General features: G+C 44.1%; 1 protein-coding gene across 1 annotated transcript in view; it reads left to right on the top strand.

Moving 5' to 3' along the window:
• Positions 1-9,147: 9,147 nt before the first annotated feature.
• CACNG4 (calcium voltage-gated channel auxiliary subunit gamma 4) overlaps positions 9,148-13,766 on the top strand; it is a 121,601-nt gene continuing 116,982 nt past the window's right edge. The window contains exon 1 of the mRNA XM_060253152.1: positions 9,148-9,583. Within this exon, the coding sequence (XP_060109135.1) occupies positions 9,352-9,583 (232 nt within the window). The 5' untranslated portion in view covers positions 9,148-9,351. The remainder of the gene's footprint in view (positions 9,584-13,766) is intronic.

Raw genomic sequence — 13,766 nt, 5'->3', positions numbered from 1 at the left:
AAGAGAGAGGGAGAAGGAAGCAGATAAGAGCCAGTTGCTTGGGGGCCTGATTCAGCCCCCGGGCCACATGTTTGACACCCCTGCCCTAGAGAGTTTGCAAGCTCGTGCGGTGGCGGACTTTATTTTCTGTTTCAACGAATGTCTATGGAATACACCAGCATTTTCCTTGGTGCAACTTTATGCCTCTTGGGGGGTACGTGTCAGGACCCAAAGTTCTTAGGGAGCCAACTAAGCTGGGGTACGCCCCTGACTCTGCCCCCTCATGCTGAAGTGTGGATATTAAATGGTGGATATAACTTGAATTTTTACAACTACTGTTATAATACTTTTAAATCAATATTATCGCTGTAAAATGTATAAAAATTGAAAATAAAAAAGTTTTTTTAAGTTTTAAAAAGAGTAAACTAACAATTTCCACCCTCTGTCATTTTGTGATGCTCTGTAAATTGAAATTAATTTTAATTCACATACTATTTATTTATGGGATCTCTATCCTGTCCATCCCGTCAAAGCAGGCTCAAGGAAGGTTACAAAAATAGTAAAGTACAATACATCATTAAAACATAACAATATAAAAGATAAAAATTTCTCAATATAAAACAATGTGCATAACAATGTAGAAAACATGATCAAGGTACCTCCCGAGAAGGCCCTGGCCCTCATAGAGGCCAAACAGGCTTCTTTTGGGCTGGGGACTACCAGCTGACCTAGGCCAATCTTAAGGCCCTTTGTGGGACATATGGGGAGAGATGGTCCTGCAGGTATGTTGGTCCCTGCCCATTCAGGGCCTTAAAAGTTTAAAACCAAAACCTTGAACCTGATTCAAAACTCTATTGGCAGTCCATGCAGCTCACAGAGGACTAGCTGAATATGCACCCATAAAGATTTCACAGGCAGCACGTGTGTGCTAGAGTTCAATGCTTCCTATGCACACATAGGCCCAATTCAGTTTGGAACCATGGCATGTAAGGGAAAGAATTTACGCTTCTCCACCTTCTGTCATTTTCTCAAGCTGAAACAGCTCTGAGGAGGTGCTATTTGCCCTATGGGAGAAACTGACGGCTACATGCAAGTTTCCCCAATACGGCAAACAGTCAAGCCCTATGGTCCTACAATAGAAGTTAATCAATCATCCAAGAAAATCTTAAAGAAAATTGATATCAGAAAATAGTCAGACCTGTGATCTTAGGGATGAAAAGCCTTTTTTAAAAAGTCACCAATCAATATAGTCTTCTTGTAGTATTCATAGTGCAGTTCTTATTACTTTTGCATGCTTGAACTGGTTTCATAGTCTGAAAATAACTTTCTGCTTTTTAGATGACACATTCTTCCACATTCCATATATTGGAATGATGACAGAAATATCACAGGGCCCTGCGATTTACTGGATCAGTAAGTCCTTTTCACAAATTCACTATTAAAATAATGCCATTAAATGTACTGAACTGGTTTACCTTTTGTGGATCATGCGCTCACTTCTGAAGGACAAACAGGTAAAGAACAAAATGATGATGTAATTTTTACTATATACAATTTGCATAGAAATGTCACACCACTGTTCACAGTTTTGACACCACAGTTCACAGTTTTTTCTTGTTACCAGAGTGAATGTATGTGTATCTGCAAACAGAATTAGGACAAAATTCAAGCATTTGATGAAACAGGCTTTAATCCATGAAAGTTTATGGCACAATAACTCTTTTATGGACAGCGTTACTGATGTAACAAACATGAATTTGAGAAAACTTCGGAGGATGGTGGAAGACAGGAGGGCCTGGCATGACTTTGTCCATGGGGTCGCAAAGAGCTGGACTCGACTGTGCGACTGAACAACAAAAAAAAAATTCTTTCGTTTTTGTTATTTATAGTTCACCTTTCTCACTGAGATTCAGACATCATAGTTAGTTAGTTTAATAGCGAAATCCTAAGAATGGCTCCAGAGGATTTATAAGGACAAGTGAGACTCATGCGGGTGGGGGGGGGAGAGAATCCCATCTCCCTGTTGCCTAGCTTAGTGTAGCTCCAGGTCCCACCACCTACCTTTGAGCTTGGTGCCTAGGAGCTGCTCCCAGCATCCTCTCACATGGTGGCTGAGCCTGCAGCTGCTCCCTGAAGCAGCCACTGCCAGCTCTAGTAGTACACAGAGCTTTTGGGGGGCAATTTAAACTCCCAAGATAATTTTGATAGGAATTCATTTTTTTCTGCAGAAGTTTTCAGAAAAATCTCTTTAGATCTCTTTAAATCTCTGTGCAGCCCTAATCAACAGATTTAGGTGTCCACAAAGGGAGCCAGACTTCGCTACAAGATATATAGACATAACTGTTTAGGATTGCACCATAATTGCAATTTATTAAAACAAGCTGTACAGCAAATAATTGAAACTAGTATCCAAAGTATGCATGTAGTCCCAGATTGTTTGCTATCAGTGTGAGCAGACTGCAACAGCAGTGGCAAAGGGTTTTTGTTTTTCTTTTTTCCATTTGTTTTGTGATTCTGTGCCCTGGGGACATTGCTATCCAGCAAGCCAGGATTAAAACTGCATTCATCTACAACAACTAGCTAGAATTCCTACAAACCAAGTACTTCAGACCACTCAGATAAATAAAATTGATGATTACCGTATTCATGTTTTGATCTAAAAGTCATCCCCCCCACATTAAGTTGAAGAAATGTTAATCTAAAGTTAATCAAAGGTCAAAATTTTACCTTTTTTTCTTCTTAAAAAAGCAAAAATACTATCAAACTGAAACCTGGAATTACAGTCTTCTAGATAGATAGGATTATTTTTTCATGAACTATAGATCTCATCCTCCTATTCCCCAATTCAGACTCAGAAATAGCAAGTTACAATAGTCATTCAATAAAATACGTTTGACTACCTGCAATATCTCCAATTCATATAATTTGTAAATCAGAGGAAAGCCCTGATTGATTTGTTAATTCATTACATGTAGCCCTGAAAAAGAAGCAAATATGTAGAGACCCCTTTCATCCAATGCTGTCTCAACAAAGCCACAATTTAGATGGAACATTATGTCTGTTCTGTAGGGATGGGTATAAACCAGTTCACAAGCAAAATTTCAGCATAAGCCCAGTTCAGAATCCCTGGTTGCTTCCTCAAACGTTTATAAAACTTTTGTCCAGTTTGGCTGTTTGGACCATTTAAACCTAACAGCTGAACAGCATAGGTCTGCCCACCAACTGTTGGGTTTAAATGGCTGGGAGCCATTTCACTGGTTGGTTTTGCCTCCCTCCCCCCCAACCTCAAAGCAGGGAGAAGCAAAATGGACCAATGAAATGACTGCCAACCATTTCAGTCTAACAGCTGAGGGCTGCAACTGTCCCACTATTAGGCTGAAATGGCTATGAGCCATTTTTACTTGCGGGTTTCACTTCCTCCCCACTAGGAAGCTGGGGGGAGCAAAACTGACCAATGAAATGGCTGCCAACCACAGCAGATTCACCCATCAGCTATTAGGTTTAATGGCTGTGAGCCATTAACCCTGTCAGTTTCACTCCTCCCCCCGCCCCCCCGCTTCCAAGTGGAAGAAAGCAAAACAAACTGGTGAAATGGCTCACAGCCATTTCAGCCTAACAGCTGACAATTGTACCCACCCTTCTGTTAGGCTAAAATGGCTACAAGACATTTAAACCTAACAGTAGGGTGGGTTTACCTGTCAGGTTTAAATAGTAGCCATTTAACCCTTTCTTGGTGATTCCCTCCTGCTTGGGAGAGAGCAGGATCTGAACTGGCCAATTTCCAGCAGTTTAGGCTCAGCCTGGAGGCTACCCCAAACAGAACCAGAATTTTTAGGTTCATGTCCATTCCTAATGCTTTGTACCATACCTGAAAGACTACTTATTCCCATATGAACCTCCCTGACAACTACAGGCATCTTCAGAGGCTCTGCTTTGGATGTCCCTGACATCTGAAGCTAGATAGGTGCAGGGCTGGCCCTAGGGAGCGTGGTGCCTGAGGCAGACTCACCGCCTGCTGCTCCTCTCGATGGTGCCACACCCCACCACCCACACAGCAAAGTAGGGTAGGAAAAGCACTTGGGCGGAGGAAGAGGCAGGCAGGCAAGCAACGGGGAGAAGGCAGACGGGCAATCAATGGAGCTGAAGGGAAGGAGCAGGTGGAGGAAGAGGCAGGTGGGCAACCAAAGGAGGAACGGAAGGGTTGAGCAGAGGAAGAGGCAGGCAGGCAAGCAACGAGGAGGCAGGCGGGCAGCCAACAGAGGAAGGGAAGAGGCAGATGGAGGAAGAGGCGGGCAGGCAAGCAATGGGGAAGAGGTGGGTGGGGAAGTGATGGAGGAGGGGAAGGAAAATGGGTGGATGGACAAGGCGGCGGCGTGCAGGCAACACAGGAGGCAAACTATGAATTTGTCTAGGGCATGGGGATGGGGGAGGGCTAAATTCGATACCCCTGCCCTGCCAGCACCCTAGGCAAATACCTAATTTGCCTGGTGGGTGGGCCAGCCCTGGATGGGTGGCAATCAACAAAACAGCCTTCTCAGTTGTGGTGCCAAACTTTGGAAATCCTTCCCCATAGAGAGCCATCTGTCTCCCTCTCTCATTGTCTTCCACAAGAGGGTGATGTCTTTTTTTGTTGTTCAGCACTCCCCCTCTAACTAATTCATATCAGCCCTCCTCCCTGTTCGTGTGCTTATATATTTTGTTTGTGTGTGTGTGTGTTCTGGGAACTGTTTTAAACGTTTGGAAAGTTTTAATATTGTCTGCCTTCAGGACGCTGATTTGGGTGGAAAGGCAGCAGAGAAATGTTTTAAAATAAATAAGATACTACATGGTTTTCTACTTGCTTCGGATAAACTTTATCTTTTTACTGTTGTTTTAGAAGAAGAATTGCAGATTTATATCCCGCCCTTCTCCCTGAAGCAGAGAGGCTTACAATCTCCCATATCTTCTCCCCCCACAACAGACACCCTGTGAGGTGGGTGGGGCTGGAGAGGGCTCTCACAACAGCTGTCTTTTCAAGGACAACCTCTGCCAGAGCTATGGCTGACCCAAGGCCATTCCAGCAGGTGCAAGTGGAGGAGCGGGGAATCAAACCCAGTTCTCCCAGATAAGAGTCCACACACTTAACCATTACACCAAACTGGCTCTCCCTGTTGTGACCTGCCTCAAGCTGAGATATCTGGCCACAAATAATCAAAATAAATTCAACAGTAAGTTTTGTAAAAACAGATGGAGTAAAGAAACAACAAACATACCAGTGGACACAATGTACTCTTGAGACTGCAAAAGAAGCAAACATCTATCTGATGTGACTTTGGCCCATGCCTACCTTTTCTCTTCTCACAAGCTCCTACAACTTTGCCAATATGTCTCTCTTGACATTTGACATACTTTGTCTATTGCTTCATTGGAGTGGCTTTTCCTCTTAGCCTTGACTTTTGCTGTCTCCCAGTTCTCTAGCAGAGAAGCACCGGCTATACTTTTTCCCTCTTTCAGCATCCCTTTCACTCTAGGATAAAGGGGGTAGAGCTTTCAGATGCTCATACGCTGTTCTCAAGTACCTTTTGTGGGATAAACAAGCACTGTTATCTCATCCCTTTAAAAAAAAACAAAAGCCTATCTGTTGGTTGGTTTCTGTTCCTTCCAATAAAAAGTAGGATCTTCCCAAACTTTAATGAGTCTCTCCAGCCTAATCAAAAGTAAGATGTAAGGGACATAGTAGTGAAGGGTCCAACATGCCGAGATTATTAAAAAACTAGACCTGAGTACTAGAGACAGTACTCAGGTTTTCTAGTTTTTCAATAATCGCGGCATGTTGGACCCTTCACTACTATGTCCCTTACATCTCACTTTTGATTAGGCTAGAAAAACTCAAAGCTGACGTAGTATATGTGAGAACCAGGTTAAAATCCCCACTCTGCTACGGATGCTTGTTGGGTGACTCTGGACCAGTCTTGCAGACATTCAACTTAACCTACCACACAGAGTTGTTTTGAGGCTAAAATGGAAGAAGTGGAGAATTTTGTAAGCTCCTTTGTGTCCCCATTGGGGAGAAAAGACGGGTACAGAAGAAGTAAAAATAAACACTGTGTATTTATTTAGTACACTTTAATCCCCCTTTCCTCCAAGGAGCACAGGATGGTCATGCCACTCTCCCTTCCTCCATTTTATCCTTGCAAGAGCTTTGCTAGATAAGTGAGGCTGACAGAGAGGGACTGGCCCAAGGTTACCCAGAAAGCAATCCTAAGTAGGTAATTTCAAAATGCCACTGAGGTCAATTTAATACAGTTTACTCCAGTGAAAGTTTTCTTAAAATAGCACTACCCTTGAACCAGGGTTACCAACTCCAGGTTAAGAAATTCTTGAAGATCCAGGGGTGGCCCTGGGGAAGGGCAGGGCTGAGGAGGGGCAGGAGCTCAGCAGGGATATGATGCTATAAAGTCCACTCTCCCAAACTGCCATTTTCTGCATGGGAAATGATCTCTGGAGATCAGCTGCAATTCTGGAAGTTGGGATGGTAACTCTAGTTTGAAACCAGGTTTCTTAAACCTTAGTCCAGCTGCTCAACCAGTATACCACTCTGGCATGTGCCTATGAATTCATGGTCCTCTATTATTACTTGACAACAGATTCAAATAGGAAGTCCCAGTCATAAAACAGGCTAATTTCCTTCTTGAAGCATTTTTCCCCCTGCAAGACCTGTCCTTGCAAAGCTTAGAGAATGCAAATTATCACAATCCATTGAAAAGCTAGATTTCAGCCTTAGAGACCAATACAATTTTCGAGGAATAAGGCTTCAATATTCAAAACTCCTTTCTCCACTCTCCCTGACTCATGAAAGCTTATACTCTGAAAATCTTTTTAATTTCTAAAGTGCCACTGGACTCCAGTCTTGATCTTCTACTGCAGATCAACACAGCTGTCTTCCCAAAACAATCAACTGAGACATGCAGGGTGTTACCAGACGTTTAAAGCCGCCTGAGGGATGGGAGGCAGGAGGACCAAAAAAGCGCGTCCACATGTGCACATCTCCTTCTGTCCCCATCTCACCTTGGTCCCGCTCCTGGCTTGCCAGGAGCCAGCTCAAAAAGGCACCATTTTCAAAGTGGTCCCTTTTTGCTGGGGCGCCTCTGGGGCACCTCCCCGGCCATCTGGAAAGCTGGGAGGCACCTGGAGAGCATCCAGGGAGCCATGGACGGGACACAAGAGCATTCCAAATGCTCCCTGGGCGCCCACGGCCCGTCCCTTTTCTGAGCACGGTCTGGAAGCTCCGGGGCGCTCCATTTCCGGCCAGCTCTTTGGGACGGCTTGAAGCTGACCCAAACTGGCCATCTGGTATCACCTGCGTGAAACTCATCTGCCCAAGGCTCCCTCTAAACTGTAGAATCTTGTGAGCAGAAATTCTGCTTATTGAGCTACTGGCATTACAAGTGTGAGCAAGCAACATAAATAAGTTTTCTCTGGGGCCACTTTCCTAAGCTAAGAGAAAAATGTGTGAGCCAGAGAGTAATAAACTGTGAGCTAGCTCACACTAGCTCAACTTAGAGGGACCACTGTATCTGCCTAATGTTAGGTTAGTGGTTATTTATTTATTAAATCTAGTATGTTTCTAACCAGCAGGATCCAAGGCAGAATACAAAAAAGTAAAAAAAACCCAACTTTCAAAATAAACATCGCAGCAACTTGTAACACAAAATCCTCGAAATGCTAAAATACAGCTTTCAGCTCAACCTCTCTAAAAACAACATGCACCTAAATGCCCTTTTAAAGAGCTCTTTTATATAATTTCCAAGCAACCATGAAAGCTGGTTCCTTCCTGACCAATTGTGGCATACAACAGGTAGCTATAGTAAAAAGCCAGTGCTCAGGCAGAAACAGTTCTCACCACCTTATAGGCAGAAATAGACAACAAACCCTGCTGAGACAAACAGAACCACATTGCCTCATACAGGGATATGAGCCTATGTGGCAGTTCTGCAAGCATGAAGGTCTCAGGCTGGGAAGAGTTTTAAAAGTCAAAACCAGTACACTGAACAGAGCCGTGAAACGATGAGGCAATCAATACAAAAGATCTCAAACTCAATGGGCAAAGCTGTCAGCTCCAGTCAACAGACTGAGTTGCTGTGAAGGGCAAGACCCATGCAGAGTGTGTTGCAACAGTCTAGCCTTTAAGTTATTGAAGCATAAATTGCTAGCCTGAGTTCAGAAGGGACCAAAAATGTTTTTCAGTTACATATCACCTTTCTGTACTAGTGGAATTGGATCCTATAAGTATAAGACTCCTACAATGCAATCTTTAGACACTCACTTCAGTTGATTTCAGAGGATTTAGACAGCGTAACTCTGCACACCTGTAGAAAACTGCACAGCTGAATCAGAGTTCATACTTTTCTTCAACAGACTTCCCCAATTATGCAAGAACGTCCCAGATTTATCTTTAAATATGTTTTCTGCAAGGCAAGCATAAAGATGCTCGGCGCTAATTACGCCCCTGGGTCAACAAGTGAACACACCTCCTCATCCTTCGTCTTACAACGATCTTTCCACCTGAAACGAGCAGTGCCCAGACACGGCTGTGCGTTCATGAAAGCCCGAGAGCGACGGGAAATATAATGCCATTTGACTACAAATTGCCCTTCCCTAAGAACACGTTCTGAAGCCACTGTGCAGGGACAAGACCGGCGGGCAAAACTAGGCTGCTACCTGTTTCTCGCTTCCCCAGAAAGTCGCCCTTTTCCCAAACATTTCCGTCTACTTCGAGCAAGAGAGATTCCCTTATTGCCTTACGGTCGCTGTTCAGTTAAGAGAAGCACGCGCGGCCGACCTCCATCCCCTCCTTGCCGCGCACACGAGGCGCTTCGCCCCGCGATTGCGAGAGAGGCGGAGCCTCAGCCCCGGGCTGTTCCCGAGAGCCCTTTCATCGGGCGCGCCTTCTCAGCTGTTCAGGCGGCGGGAAGAGGCGAGTCGAGGCGTGTGTGGTTGCGCGCGTAGCATGTTGGAGAGAGCGCCTGCGGCCAGGCGGAGAAGCGCCGGGACGCGACGTGGCCCCAGCGATTAGGAGGGGCAGCGGGCTCGAGGCTTGGCTTCCGCCCTCGCCCCCGGCGGCGGGGATCTTGCCGTGGGGCACTTTCCGCTTCTCTTCTGATTCTGCCCGAAGTGTGCCTTGCCTTGCCTTGCCTTTGTCACTCCGCACTCTCCGCCCATGTCTTGGCTCCCTCGCTGTGATCTGCGTGGATGGAAGGAGGGAGGAAAGGGGGCGAACGAGGAGGAAGAAGGCGGGGAAGCTGCCGCTCGGGCGCGGTGGCGGGAAGGCGGTTCTGGGCTGCGTCTGCCTCTAGCAACCCCCTGAGCCCGTCGGGGGGAGCATGAAGCACCATGGTGTGGTGCGACCGTGGGGTCCAGATGCTGCTGACCATGGTGGGTGCCTTCGCTGCCTTCAGCCTCATGACCATCGCCATCGGCACCGACTATTGGCTCTACTCGAATGCCAACATTTGCAACGGAACCAACATGACCACCACCCCGGACGACACCTCGCAAAGCCAGCCCAAGAAGGTGAAGGGGGACCTCACCCACTCCGGCCTCTGGAGGATTTGCTGTATTGAAGGTAGCCAGGCGAGAAGGGCGAGAGTGGCCGGGGGTGGGGGGGCGTGGGGTGGGGTTGAGGGCTCTGGGTGTGTGTGCGCGCGCGCGCGGGCGGGCGGCAGAGGAGCTGGCGAGGGAGAGAAAGGAGACAAAGAAAGAGGAAAGATTCGGGAAAAGTGTTCAACTTCATCGGCTGAAGTGGCTGGGAAGGAATAATGGAAGGGGAGGTTAGGGACGGCGGGCGAGCGCCCTTCACGATTCCCTGGCGAGGCTTTGTGGAAGCGGCTCCCTCTACACACACAGAGAGACAGAGAGAGACCCTCCCCCTCCAGATGCAGCAGCCTAGTTGGTACCTCTGAGCTGATGCTGTCTGGGAGGGAGGATGTTGTTGCCCTGGCAACCGTGTATCTGATTGCTATGGGAACCGGACATAGGGAGGTGATGCCTAGCCCTGGGTGTCTGCTTCTCTCCTGCGCTGCCTTTCTCTGGGCACCTTGGTATGTTTCACTGACTGGCAGAAAGAACTTGGAGATGGTGTTGATGGGTTTTTTTTAAAAAAATTCTGTTAAAGTTTGTTATTCCTAAAGGTTTAAGTCTTGATGACAGAATATGTAAGCAATAAACACAGAATACATAAGTAATTAATAATTTGGATTAGTGTACATTTACAGAAGCCCTCAAGCCCTCTTCCCTTCTTGCAAGACTTCCCAAGTTTGGTTGCACTTTGAATGAGCTAGACTTATCAGGAGACAGTTCAGAGAAGGAAGTAACATGAGATGTTGAAAAGCTGTTCCAAGCTGAACAAATCTCATAAGCTCCAGATGAGGGAAACTGTGCCTACTAACCAAATGCCTAATCTAAATGCCTGTCTTCGAAAGAAATCCATCATGAGGAATACACTGCACATACAGTGGGTTCCTTAGTTGAAAGCTGCCATGCTTCAGCAACCCTGCTCCAGCTTCACTGCTTAATATTCTCCCTATGTTAGGAGAGTTAATAGAGCCTCTGTGGTGGCAGACAAGTGAAAAGCTTAGAGGGGAAGTTCACTTTTTACTTCACTTTAGCTTCTATGGTGGAGAAGAGGTTATCAGATTCAGCACACCTAAGTCAGTCATTGCAACTTAGCACACACAAACTTTACAAACTAGGTTTTCCAGTTTATTTGAAAATGACAGCTCAGAAGCACAAACAAACCTGGAGAGTATCATTCCTGTTAAAAGGCGATTATAATGATCTAGGACAAACTTATACTTTTTTTACTATTTTCTGCATTGATTTAGGATACAGACTGACCTTATGACTTTTTAATCAGAAATAAATCCCATTGATTTCATTACACTCAAGTAGGCATACCTAAGGACTGTATTCTTACAATGCAATCCTTAGCACACTTCCCTAGGAGTAATTTACTGGACAAGAGAAACTATTGCTTTGATTACATAAATGCAAAAACTGATTATTACCCCAGGATGCTACATAAACGTTTTGGTTTAAAGTAGATGGGCATATTGCTCACTTCATAAATAAGCTCACATTTTCTGAGCTTTCTCAAAGAGTATGGTTTTTGAGTTTATGGCTGCATGAAAAAAACTCAGAAAAGCATCTCTAGTTCTTCAAATTAGTTCCTACTTCCCAAAACTTACCCTGGTGAAGAGTGGTAGGAGCAAAGTGGACTGTTGTGGAAAACATCATCAGGACCAAAAGCCTAACTTTAAAGGTCTAAAAATGCCTGCATATCTTCTGTTTCCACGGGGAGCCAGAGGAAAGTCAGTTTTTATACCTGGTTTTAATCTATTTTAAGGAGTTTTAAAGTGGCTTTCAATCACATTCCCTTCTCCTCCTAACAACAGACACTTTGTGAAGTGAGGGGATGAGGCTGAGAGAGTTCTGAAAGAACTGTGACTGACCCATCACCCACCAGGCTTCATGTGGAGTGAGGAATCAAACCTGGTTCTTCAGATTAGAGTTCTCTAGTCTTAACCAGTATGCCATGCTAGTGGTGTAGCATCAGAACTCCATTACTCAGGCTCCCTGATAGCAACTGGCATTCCACTGGAACATTCAGGCCGTAAAGATTAGGCCTTGGCTGAAGCCCTGCATGCCAACTTTCCCCCTTTTGCCTTCCAACTCTCAATAAGCAAATATTCATCCTTGTCACTGGTCCCCCCACCTTTTCCCAAATTTAACTTTGATAGGAGGTAAAGGCCATACCTTTAAAGGTTGGGTGCTGACTTCCGGGTTATGTTACCTTGAGCTCAGTGGGGGTCTGCGGAGTCCCCCTGAATCAGGCGGTTGGAGAGGTGCCACAGATGTGGCATCTCCTGGGAGACCCTGAAGGGGTTTCCTTTCGGCATGGGGCTTTGTAAGAAGCCAGGGGCATAGCGGTGGCTGTTCCCGTCCTTCTTGTATGCCCTGAAGCTCCGCTGCCATGATTGCCATCATGGCAGTAAGAGGTGAACACCCAACCGCTTGCTCTTTTAACAAGCTTCCGATGCATCACTTTCCTACCTCAAGCATGGCAATTCTACTCGACAAGTAAGTTTGTTTTCAATACCACTAACTAATGGGTCGTTTTACATAACAACAAACGGGATAGTTCAAAGGAAGGGAAAGAGGCGAATTCCCCCCCCCCTTTCCCATGAATGAGGCTTCAAAAAGACAAAGAACAACTTTGAACATTGGCAACATTTTGAATTCGACCGAATATAGATACTGAAATCGATCTGGATTATAATTGAATATGTGTTAATGAGACTATTATCTGGCTTTAATATGGTCTGAACAAAAATGAGGTATATTTTAGAGAGATTTGTCTTTGCTGCCTGAGTGCAACTGAAATGACAACAATCAAAACACTTGGCTGGAGGAGATTTGGAGAGACAGACTAACTGGGACTCTGAGTTACTTTTCAACTTTGATTAATAGACTTAGTTATTTGGTAGAGAAAAATGGCATTACCAAGCAAAATGTTTTATAAAAAAGATATAATGGATACCATAACTTCTCTAAAGCAAGACCTTGGTTCATTAACAGAGTTGATAAAAAAGCAAATGGGAGCTTTTATGTTGAAAGCTAGCGAAATCTAAAATCTACATGAGCAGAGTGTTAAAGAGATCTCGGTGACATCTGTGGAATTGAAAATGGAGAGTGATCCACTGGGAAATGAACAGAAGAAAACCAAAATGGAATCTTATTGCGCGGTTAAAAAGAAGGACCGGAAATCGAGACTGATTGAAGTTTTTTTGAGAGGAACAAGTGGCATGGGATCTTTACTATTTATTTTATTATTTAAAACAATTTCATTAGTAACATATGGCAACAAAATTATTTCTTAAATCTTAATAACTTCTTTTATCTGCCCCATATATTACTTTCTACCCACCCCTCCCCCCGTTACTTGACCCCCGCCAGTGTTATTTACATAAAATGCTAATATTCAAAGGTACCCTTAACTATTAAAACAAAAACTTATATTCTTCTTCTAAAACTTAATCATTATCAAAAATTGTCCAATGTCCTTTTATTTTCCACTCTTTTTCTACATATTTTCTAAACTTTTTCCATTCCATCTTAAAAACTTCTAAATCATAATCAATGTTCTTGTTAATTTGTCCATTTCACTCCATGTCATAACTTTTACAATCCAATCCCATTTCTCTGGTATTTTTTTCTTGCTTCCACAACTGTGCATATAATGTCCTAGCAGCTGAAAGCAAGTACCAAATTACAGTTCTATCTTCTTTTGGAAATTTTTCCATTTGTAATCCCAACAGAAAAGTCTCCGCAACGTTCTTAAATTCATATCCCAAAATCTTAGAAATTTCTTGCTGAATCATCTGCCAATACTTTTTCGCCCTTTCACAAGTCCATCACATAAGATAGAAAGATCCTTCATATTTTTTACATTTCCAACATCTATCTGGCATCTTATTATTCATCTTTCCCAATTTTTTAGGAGTCATATACTATCTGTACATCATTTTTAAACAGTTCTCTTTAATACTATGACACGTTGAAAGCTTCATAGAATTTTTCCACAAGTATTCCCAAGTTTCCATCTGTATTTCTTTATTTACTCTTCAGCAGTTTTCAGTTCTACTTTACCACTTTGTATTTTTAATAATTGATTATATGACAATCACTTTTCTTTACCTATTTCAGCTGTTATTTTTATTACTTCAGCAGGCACAATCTATAACGGTTTT

This window comes from Heteronotia binoei, chromosome 13 (assembly GCF_032191835.1).
Source record: "Heteronotia binoei isolate CCM8104 ecotype False Entrance Well chromosome 13, APGP_CSIRO_Hbin_v1, whole genome shotgun sequence".
Taxonomy (NCBI): domain Eukaryota; kingdom Metazoa; phylum Chordata; class Lepidosauria; order Squamata; family Gekkonidae; genus Heteronotia; species Heteronotia binoei.
This window is presented reverse-complemented; position numbering and strand designations above follow the sequence as displayed.